At 40.2% G+C, this 9,871-nt stretch overlaps 3 protein-coding genes across 3 annotated transcripts in view; 2 read left to right on the forward strand and 1 right to left on the reverse strand.

Annotated features, from left to right (window-relative positions):
• alkbh1 (alkB homolog 1, histone H2A dioxygenase) overlaps positions 1-3,031 on the reverse strand; it is a 15,237-nt gene extending 12,206 nt beyond the window's left edge. Inside the window, exons 1-2 of the mRNA XM_024430560.2 lie at positions 2,815-3,031; positions 1,084-1,192 (exon numbers count right to left, since the gene is read on the reverse strand). Coding sequence (XP_024286328.1) covers positions 1,084-1,192; positions 2,815-2,952 — 247 coding nt within the window. The 5' untranslated portion in view covers positions 2,953-3,031. The remainder of the gene's footprint in view (positions 1-1,083; positions 1,193-2,814) is intronic.
• Positions 3,032-3,093: 62 nt separating this feature from the next.
• Positions 3,094-6,264, forward strand: LOC112256957 (SRA stem-loop-interacting RNA-binding protein, mitochondrial). The gene is made up of 4 exons (XM_024430561.2): positions 3,094-3,228; positions 3,715-3,773; positions 4,568-4,675; positions 5,760-6,264. The coding sequence occupies exons 1-4, from the start codon at positions 3,165-3,167 to the stop codon at positions 5,829-5,831; spliced, it is 303 nt and encodes a 100-aa protein (XP_024286329.1). The 5' UTR covers positions 3,094-3,164; the 3' UTR covers positions 5,832-6,264.
• Positions 6,265-6,399: 135 nt separating this feature from the next.
• On the forward strand, positions 6,400-9,238 carry LOC112256955. The gene is made up of 3 exons (XM_024430559.2): positions 6,400-6,796; positions 6,972-8,356; positions 8,502-9,238. The coding sequence occupies exons 1-3, from the start codon at positions 6,645-6,647 to the stop codon at positions 8,891-8,893; spliced, it is 1,929 nt and encodes a 642-aa protein (XP_024286327.2). The 5' UTR covers positions 6,400-6,644; the 3' UTR covers positions 8,894-9,238.
• The last annotated feature ends 633 nt before the right edge of the window (positions 9,239-9,871 follow it).

Consider the following 9,871-nt stretch of genomic DNA (forward strand, 5'->3'; position numbering starts at 1 on the left):
ACCGATGGGTTGAGCCAAACCCGAATCATGAATCACGTAATTGGCATCGATACTATGATTGTTTAGAGATGAACCAATTACTATACATTTGTCTTGTACAATGCCGCTCATTTTGACATCGGCGCAAACAACTTCTAGGACGGCAGTTTCAGACAATGTATGGAGCGATCGATAGAGCAGCGAAATTAAATTAAGGAGAAGTTAGCAAGCAAGCATTTACCCACCTTTTGTGGAAAAATGCATTTGAAAATATAGGGAGCGTTACTTTACTCAATGCGAATGGCAATCAGCATTTAAACTCAGATCTTTTACCACTATATCATTGGTGAAGAACTAGAGTTAAAAAACAAAATAAACTAACATTTACCTTTATTTAACCAGGCAAGTCAGTTAAGAACAAATTCTTATTTTCAATGACGGCCTAGGAACTGTGGGTTAACTGCCTGTTCAGGGGCAGAATGACAGATTTGAACCTTGTCAGCTCGGGGATTTGAACTTGCAACCTTCCGGTTACTAGTCCAACGCTCTAACCACTAGGCTACCCTGTCGCCCCACATTTATTACAAGTAACATCTTACATACTGACTAGGGCTAGTTATATATATTTTTTTGTTCAGTAAAGGCTTGTTACATCTCAACCACTCTTCCACTTGGTCTCTGCAGTGACATCCAAGTCGTTTGAGGATGAAACCTACAGCAGTGCCATGTCAGAGGAGGACTCAGAGACACGCTCCGCCTGCAGCCTATATATTATTTTTATTTTTTTTACTTACAAGTACAACATATCAGTGGAGGCTGCTGAAGGGAGGACGGCTCATACTAATGGCTGGAACAAAGTAAATGGAAACCATGTGTTTGATGTATTTTACACCATTCCACTCCAGCCATTACCACGAGCTCGTCCTCCTTAATTAAGGTGTCACCAACCCCCTGTACTACATATCTGAATTAGTTCAGGAGTCAAGACTAATATTATTAGGCAATTTGTTACCCATCATGGTCCTGGAGAGTTAAAATGATGTGCAGGATTATGTTACAGCTCAGCATAAAAAATAAAAAAACTCCACTAGCCTAATATCCTACCTGGATAACCGTGCAAGCCAAAGGCTGTCCAGTCTCTGATGGGGCGAAGGCCTGTCCTCCTGGCCTCAGCATCACTCACTGCAGCTGGGTTCAGTTCGGTGGGAAAGACCTGTCAATCACCATCACATGGTTTCATTAGATCAATCACATCAACCAGAGTTCATAGTGGGCACACACAGACACACACACATATATATATATATATCCGTTCAAAAGTTTGTGGCCACTTAGAAATGTCCTTGTTTTTGAAAGAAAAGCACATTTTTTATACATTAAAATAACATCAAATTGATCAGAAATACAGTGTAGACATTTTTAATGTTGTAAATGACTATTGTAGCTGGAAATGGCAGATTTTTAATGGAATATCTACATAGGCCCATTATCAGCAACCATCACTCCTGTGTTCCAATTGCACATTTTGTTAGCTAATCCAAGTTTATCATTTTAAAAGGCTAATTGATCATTAGAAAACCCTTTTGCTAATATGCTGGCAGAGCTGAAAACTTTTGCCCTGATTAAATAAGCAATAAAACTGTCCTTCTTTAGACTAGTTGAGTATCTTGAGCATCAGCATTTGTGGGTTCAATTACAGGCTCAAAATGGCCAGAAACAAAAGCACTTTCTTCTGAAACTCAGTCTATTCTTGTTCTGAGAAATGAAGGCTATTCCATGCGAGAAATTGCCAAGAAACTGAAGATCTCGTACAAAGCTCTGTACTACTCCCTACACAGAACAGTGCAAACTAGTTCAATAAAAAACAACTGTCTCTAACCAAAATAGAAAGAGTGGGAGGCCTGGGTGCACAACTGGTCAAGCGTACAAGTACATTAGAGTGTCTAGTTTGAGAAACAGACGCCTCACAAGTCCTCAACTGGCAGCTTCATTAAATAGTACCCGTAAAACACCAGTCTCAACGTCAACAGTGAAGAGGCGACTCCGGGAGGTGGATGTCCATCAAGGCACCCTGCACTTCTCTGATTCAGAGGGGTTGGGTTAAATGCGGAAGACACTTTTCAGTTGAATGCATTCAGTTGTACAACTGACTAGGTATCCCCTTTTCTCTAATAAACTGTATTATTTCCCGAGAAGTCGTATTGGGAACACCACACACACCACAGCGTCGCGTGACTCCAAGTTTACATCGGTATGATGGTTATATATAGTTTACACTGACATAACTCGCATAATTTGTTTTACCGTAAAAAACAACATTTGTCTAAAGTATTTTGTTTTGTCAACATTTGCAAAGTTTACTGACATGTTCTGTTTCCATCAAGCCTGTCATTACATTTGTATCTGACTTGCATAAAAAGGTTGGAGACTGGTTACTGACTGAAGCAGTTTGCAAAGTGGAAGATGATTCATCTGAAAATGACGGTTTATTTCGTGGAAATTGAAAGACCCGTGATTGTGTTTTAGTTGTTTCTGAAAATCTGAATCTAATCGCAGTTGTTTTGCTGTTTTAAGTTCTCTAATAAAACGAACAACAAATGACAACAAATGGCGAGTGACACGCCCACGCAAGTGGTAAACGCACTGCAATTTATCAAAGAGTTGACTTCGTATGACAGCACATTAATTCACGTTCTAGGTGTTAATTGTATATCAGAAGGAAATCTGGTAGTATTTTCGAACTAGTTAGCTACAGCCAGTAGTATTATACCAGGAAGTTTGTCTGTTTACACATCAATATTTAGTTGTTAATTAGCTATATTTGGAAACGCTCACCTTCTCATGTTTCACAATTTTCGAGAAGTCAATGACATCCCTGAGATCTGGTGGAGGATTTCTTCGCTTGTAAAATTTGAACAATTTTCTAAATGCATCTTCTCCATGCTCCACCATGGAGGCCGCCATCTTTGTCATCACTAAAATTACCTTTCAACTCTAAAATGTGCACAAAAAAATAAGCAAAACATTAAAAGCATAGCATGTTAAATATGTAAAGTAAAGCTTTGCTTTTAGTGATTTTAAGTCCATATTTGAAAAATGAACAGTTAAATAACACCGGTGTGTGTCAAGTCACGTGACTCGGGTCAAAGGTAACTTCCAGCTAGTTAGCTTTCCAAGGACGCAGCATGGCATCGTCTAAGAAGGTTTTTGAGGTGTTTGTGTCTAAAATACCATGGACCATTGCAAGCAGTAAGCATGCTTTTAAAAAAAATGTATATTGGAAACATAATTACTGTATGTTGGTTATTTTATGCTAGGCTATGAGCTTTTGTAGGCGTCTTTATACATCATGCTGTATGACTGCTGCCTTGACATTGCTGCTAGCCAAGCTCACTAGCTAACTATGTGTGGCTGCGTCTTTCAGCTAACCTTATTTTAACCAACCTTTTCTGTCTTTTTTTGTTTTGTTTGTTTGTTTTTTTGCATCAATGCTCATTTGACATTGTCGTTGTGCTGATTACTAAGTTATGAGGCTTATTGCAGCCTAATGATGTGGGTAATGTATGTCAATGAGATAGTTGGCATCAGCTGGCTAACTAAACCATCAGTGTCTGTGTGTCTAGTCAAAGATTAAGACCACGTCCTCTCTAGTACAGTCATTTGCACTATAGATAACTAGCTACAGTGGGAGAACATACATCCATACATAATGACATCCTGTCATTATTTTTTCAGAGGACATGAGGGAGTACTTTGGGCAGTTCGGGCAAGTCAAGAAATGCCTACTTCCTTTTGTAAGTACACCTTTTAACAGATTGTTTAAGTGACAAACCCAGCCCTCTGATATCACAATGTGTATCTTCATTTGACCTACAGGTAGCTGCCAAAAGTAAAGGAAACGCACTAGTAAATAAGCAATTGACATCCCATCAAGCAATGTATAAAAATGCCCAGTTGCCCATGATGTTGGCTAGAAGAAGAGATCTCAGTGACTTTGTGTGTGTGGTGTCAGTTGAACACTTATGGGAGATTCTGGAGAGGCACCTGCGACAGAGTTTTCCACCACCATTAACAAAACACCAAATTAGGGAATTTCTCATAGAAGAATGGTGTCGCATCCCTCCGATAGAGTTCCAGACACTTGTAGAATCTATGCCAGGGTTCATTGAAGACGTTCTGACTCCTGATGGCCCAACGACCTATTAAGACACTTTAAGTTGGTGTTTCCTTTATTTTGGCAATTACCGGTATATCAAATCAAAATCAAATGTATTTATATAGCCCTTCGTACATCAGCTGATATCTCAAAGTGCTGTACATAAACCCAGCCTAAAACCCCAAACAGCAAGCAATGCAGGTGTAGAAGCACAGTGGCTAGGAAAAACTTCCTAGAAAGGCCAAAACCTAGGAAGAAACCTAGAGAGGAACCAGGCTATGTGGGGTGGCCAGTCCTCTTCTGGCTGTGCCGGGTGGAGATTATAACAGAACATGGCCAAGATGTTCAAATGTTCATAAATGACCAGCTTGGTCCAATAATAATATATACCACAACCTCTATATTCACCTCACAATGTCTATCTTCTAACAGGACAAGGAGACAGGATTCCACAGAGGCTTCTGCTGGATTGGCTACACGTCCGAGGAAGGCCTGCACAATGCTCTCCAGAAAGACCAACACATGCTGGAGGGAGCCACGGTATAGTTTGTTAGCTCATGTCATACCCTGAACTGGGGTGTGTTCACTTGGAACCAAACCAAATGGATATAAACAGAAGCAAATGGAATTAAACATGTAGGGACCAACCTGAGTTCCTACCAATAGAGTTTCTTCCAATAGAAACTTGTTTTTGTGGCAAAACATATGTTTGGAGTAAACTGTTACCGTTGCAAAACATTTTGCAACTGTTTGCTACAGTGTTTGCCTAATGAAAACACCCCTGTTGTTGTTGACTGAAATGTGTTGACTGTTGTATTCTTAGTATGGAATGTATGTTGATTTTCTCCATTCTAGTTTGAAAGCTAACGTCAGTCTCTAACGTCAGTGGTCTGAAATCAAATGCATCCCATCAGGCAGTGTGATATCACTCCCCTTAAGGGAATTACCATGTCCTTAACCCCTTAGAATCTATTTCCATGGCCCCATGGAAATCTAATTATTATAACACAAATCCTTCAGTTTTAAGGTAGAGAGACCTTGTTTTTTTGTTGTTGCATCAGATGCATCTCAATCCACCGATGTTGCACTTCCGCATCTGCGGTGAAAGAGCTAGAGAGGTGTTTGTCAGACCATGAGACACCATGAAACATCGGTCTTCTCACAACTGTAGCGACTGAAGTTTGGGCTACACACTAGTATGGCCCTTCTCTAGGATGCCCACAGGCCTCACAAGACTCATCTGAAGGTCCCCCGGGAACCAGTTTGAAAAATGAATGGAAGTATATTTTTAGACAATTTAGGGGTTAAAAAAAATATATGGAAAAATATTCTTATTTTTTATTTTTATTTTCTTTCAGATATAGGATAGACCCTTCAGAACAAACTTCTTTAGATTTTATTTTGGGACTATCTGTTCCATATAATGAGTTTGTTTGGCTAATAGCAGTAAGTCCAAATGTACAATTTTCACTTTAAAAAAAAATTCAAATAGCTAAATGATCCTTGTTATCATCTTAAAACAATTCCCCAAAATGTTGTAGAACCCCCCCCCCCCAAAGGCAAGACTGTAGATGGTTTTAAACAAGCTAAACATGTATTCCTCTCTTCCATCATCTCCTTTCAGCTTCAAGTTCAAAGAAACAGAAAAGTGTTTGCGGGACAGAAGACAAACAAAGAGGTGGTGGAGGGACAGTGAAGGGTGTGCGTTTTGTACAATGTTTGTATATATGAGAGGGTGTATTAAATACCTTTTAAATAGAAACAGAACTAGGCCATTCAACATTTGTTTGTTTTTTTAGTTTTTGTTCATAGTACGATGTCTTCATATTTTATTGTAATTTGTCAAAAGAAAGAATCATGATTACGGTGTCTGTTTTGCATGTTGACAAAATGGTTGAAGGGAGAAGTGCGTTCCTTTTGGCACCCTGTCACTAACTGCATATTAAGACAGACGACGAGGATGATGATGATGATGATGATGGCAGGATCTCTGTTATTGTGCTTCGATCATGATTATTGATGGCTGCTTTACACAACCTCTGCATCTGTCTGTATTAAACTATGACTAGGTTTATCACTTTTCTCAGTCGGGCATCACACTTCACTTAATAAAAATGACTGATTTACAACTTAGTTTCTCATTCCTTTCTTTTTGTGTGTGTGTGTGTGTGGGTTTAATCTGAGTGTCAGTACATTTCAGAGGTGTGGACTCGAGTCACATGACTTGGACTCGAGTCACAAATAAGATGACTTGCAACTCGACTTTGACACCAATGACTCGTGACTTGACTTGGACTTGAGCCTTATGACTCGATCTGACTTGATATCCTCTCCAAACCCAAATATAAAAAAAGACGCTATTTAAAAAATAAAGTGTTTAGCTCATCAACTCTCCAGATTACAGTTTGAATCGGACAGCAGCCAATCAAATTGTGCCAGCGGAGAAAAAGTTGTGCGTGGCAATACAGAGGAACGTCTGCGCGTGAATTCAGATTGTGCCATTGGAAAGATGATACCCAAAATTATTATTTTCGGATATACAGACTACACTGTAGTCAACAAAAAACGGATTGCAACTTGCAAAACATGCGGGAAGAAAATTACAGATGGAGGCGCAACAACTTCCAACTTTGTTCGACATTTGAAGCTGCACAAAGAACGGTAAGTCGTGGCTAATATATAGCCGGCAGCTAAATATAACTGCTAGTATAGCATGTAGGTTAACGCAACGTTAAATCAATGAGCCTCCACACAGTCAGCCAGTGCGGGAACGTGATCTTTGCACCCAAGATTGTGCTACTGCCCCGCTCAAATATATTTTTTTATGTGTTTACAGATTTGAACAATACCAGATGAACAAAAGTGTCACAAGTGAACCACAACAGTCTCCAATCTCACAGTTCATGGAGACCCGTGTAGGGCAGTACAGCATGAATCATCCACAGCAGAAAGCTATCAACAATGCAATACTGTCCGACCTGGTTATCGATTGCAACTTGCCTCTGTCTGTTGTGGAAAACAAGAGTTTTCGTCACTTTCTGTCAGTGGTTGACAGTAAGTACAGCCCAGTGTGTCGTAGAACATTGACATCAAAAGTAGAGAACCTCGCTACAGAGAGACGTTCAAAACTGAAAACTCAGTTGAGCAACACAGACCATGTTTCAGTCACAGTGGACATTTGGTCCGACCGAAAGATGAGGGGGTTCCTTGGTGTCACTGTGCACTGTATGGAGAAAGATGGAGAGAGGCTACAGCTCAAATCCAATCTCTTGGCCTGTGACGGCGTCAAAGGCCCACACATGGCCGAAAGAATCTGTGAGCAATTTGAGGCCATATGTGGTGAGTACGGGATCAAAGATAAATTGGACTATATCATTAGTGACAATGCTGCCAACATGAGAAAAGCATTCTCGGTGTGCTTCCCCATTGAACAAGAAGATGAAGTACATGATGAAGATCACCTTGATGACCCAGAGCTCTGGAATGACCTAACCCTGGAAGACCAGCAAACAGTGGATGCTGCTATTGCAAAAAAACAGCGCTTGCAGTGTTTTGCCCACACTCTCCAGCTGGTGGTGGGAGATGGCTTGAAAGAAACAAAAGTGATGACTCCTTCTCTTTCAAAGTTATCAAAAATCAGCTCACTGCTACATACAAACACAACATTCAAAGAGGTGTTTGAAGCTGAATTTGGGGAAAGGGGCATCCCTGCTGCTGTCAACACAAGATGGATCTCAACACTGAGACAAGTGAAGGCAGTTGTTCAATGTGACCATCGAAAGCTCAGTCATGTTCTAGAAAAGTCTGGGCACAAGGAGTTGTTGTTCACAGTACGGGAGTGGAATAAGTTGAAGGAGTTGGGGGACATCCTGAAGCCATTTGGAGAAGCAACAGATATGACACAGGGGGAGAAGATCGTCACAATCAGTTCTGTTGTTCCCTCGGTCCTGTCCCTGAATCACCACCTGGAGCAGCGGAAGTCTCAAGTCCATTTCCTGAGCGGCCTGGTCAGAAGTCTCCAGGCATCCCTGAACAAAAGATTTCTTGGAATCTTCATCAATGTGAAAATGGCCAGGACACAAGATGGAATCACTGCCCCATTTTCAGATCCAGTCTATCTCAAAGCAGCTGCCTTGGATCCAGCTTTTTCTCTGATGTGGGTGGAGCACCATGTGCTGGTCAAGGAGGAGGTCAAGGAGGAGGTGGCACAAAGAGTGAAAGGTAAATATTATTGAGTTTAATGTAACTGTTTCTCAATTTAATCCAATTGATTGCAACAATAATACTTTTTCAATTTAACCCACTGCATCACCAATACTCTAATACCGGCCTTTTGATTCTGCTATGCTTTCACATGTTTTGCCAGAACTGATTCTGCATGATGCTACAGGGACTGAGCAAGCTGTGCCTCTTGTTGATGAGAAAGAGCGAGAGGATTATAGTCTTGGACAAGAAGATGGGCTGTTTGCAGCATACTGTAAGAGGCAGAAGAAAGCTGTTGGGACCACTCCAGCACTACAACTAAGTCACTACCTTGACATATGCGAAGGACAGAATGCCCTCTTGTTCTGGGCAATGAACAGGAAGGCTCTTCCTTCACTGTCCCGAGTGGCCATCAGGGTCTTGGCAGTGCCTGCCTCCAGTGCCCCGGTAGAGCGTGTCTTCAGCCATGGTGGCATCATACTGCGACCTCATCGTGCACAAATGACTGACAGACTTTTATCGAATTTGGTCTTTTGCAAATGCAATGCATCATAGGGCCCTGAGATAAGAGAAAAAAAATGAAACTGTTTATGCATTACACACACAGTCTCCCTGTTCAGGTTTTATCTCCCATCTTTGGGATCTGTATTGTTTTTTTCTCAGACATTCAGGCCAGTGTTGAAATTGTAGGCCTACTTGAAGTTCAGTATCAGTTGTTTTGATGTACCTTTTTTAATAAATAATTGTAACTTTATGGCAGGATTGTTTTAAGTGTATAGAGTATATCTGGAGAGAGAGCACTAGAATATTTAGTTTTTGTTGTCATATTGATGTCTGTCTCATGGCTACCCATGGAAATACAAAGTTTAATTGGAAAGTAATAAATATTTTTTAGAAGCATTCATGATTTGCATAAATGTAATATACTATTACTGATTAAATATGAAATGGTATTACATTTGGTGAAGAGCACATTGACTTGTTTAGGACTCAACTCAAAGTTTAGGACTTGCCTGTCTTGACTTGGGACTTGAGTGCTAAGACTTGAGACTTACTTGTGACTTGTAAAACAATGACTTGGTCCCACCTCAACATTTCAGTAATTTCTTAAATAACATTTTATGACTGCTTGATATTGAAGTTAGGGAAATAGGTCATGTTTATTTTTACATATACCCCAGTTCACTGTGCTGGGAGTAAGATCTTCGTCAAACTTTAAAGACAAATCCACCTTTCTCTCTCTTCTGCTGCCAGTATAGGTGTCTAATGGAGACGGTATCTAACTCTTCTCTCCTAGAACTTCATAAATTTATACAAAATACCAAAACATGCATGTAGCCATTTATAAAAATGTAACTTTGCGTGAGAATGTTCTTAGCTTTCTGCAAACGTTAGACCATGCGTATGCACAATTCCTTATGGTTGAAGTATTGCATTGCAAGCAGGCCTAGTATTTTGTGCAAATGGGTGATGGGACACATTTTAAAAAAAATAACTGGTGACTATAACAAGATGCAATTATTTGCCATTTTT

The sequence above is a fragment of the Oncorhynchus tshawytscha genome, linkage group LG08 (genome assembly GCF_018296145.1).
Source record: "Oncorhynchus tshawytscha isolate Ot180627B linkage group LG08, Otsh_v2.0, whole genome shotgun sequence".
Lineage (NCBI taxonomy): Eukaryota > Metazoa > Chordata > Actinopteri > Salmoniformes > Salmonidae > Oncorhynchus > Oncorhynchus tshawytscha.

Excerpts from the sequence above, each read along its gene's own strand:
- LOC112256955 (XM_024430559.2), top strand. The coding sequence starts at position 6,645 with ATGATACCCAAAATTATTATTTTCGGATATACAGACTACACTGTAGTC. Across the intron at positions 6,797-6,971 it reads TTGAAGCTGCACAAAGAACG|ATTTGAACAATACCAGATGA; the intron begins GTAAGTCGTGGC and ends ATGTGTTTACAG. Across the intron at positions 8,357-8,501 it reads GGTGGCACAAAGAGTGAAAG|AACTGATTCTGCATGATGCT; the intron begins GTAAATATTATT and ends ATGTTTTGCCAG.
- LOC112256957 (XM_024430561.2), top strand. The coding sequence starts at position 3,165 with ATGGCATCGTCTAAGAAGGTTTTTGAGGTGTTTGTGTCTAAAATACCA. Across the intron at positions 3,229-3,714 it reads ACCATGGACCATTGCAAGCA|AGGACATGAGGGAGTACTTT; the intron begins GTAAGCATGCTT and ends TTATTTTTTCAG. Across the intron at positions 3,774-4,567 it reads AGAAATGCCTACTTCCTTTT|GACAAGGAGACAGGATTCCA; the intron begins GTAAGTACACCT and ends ATCTTCTAACAG.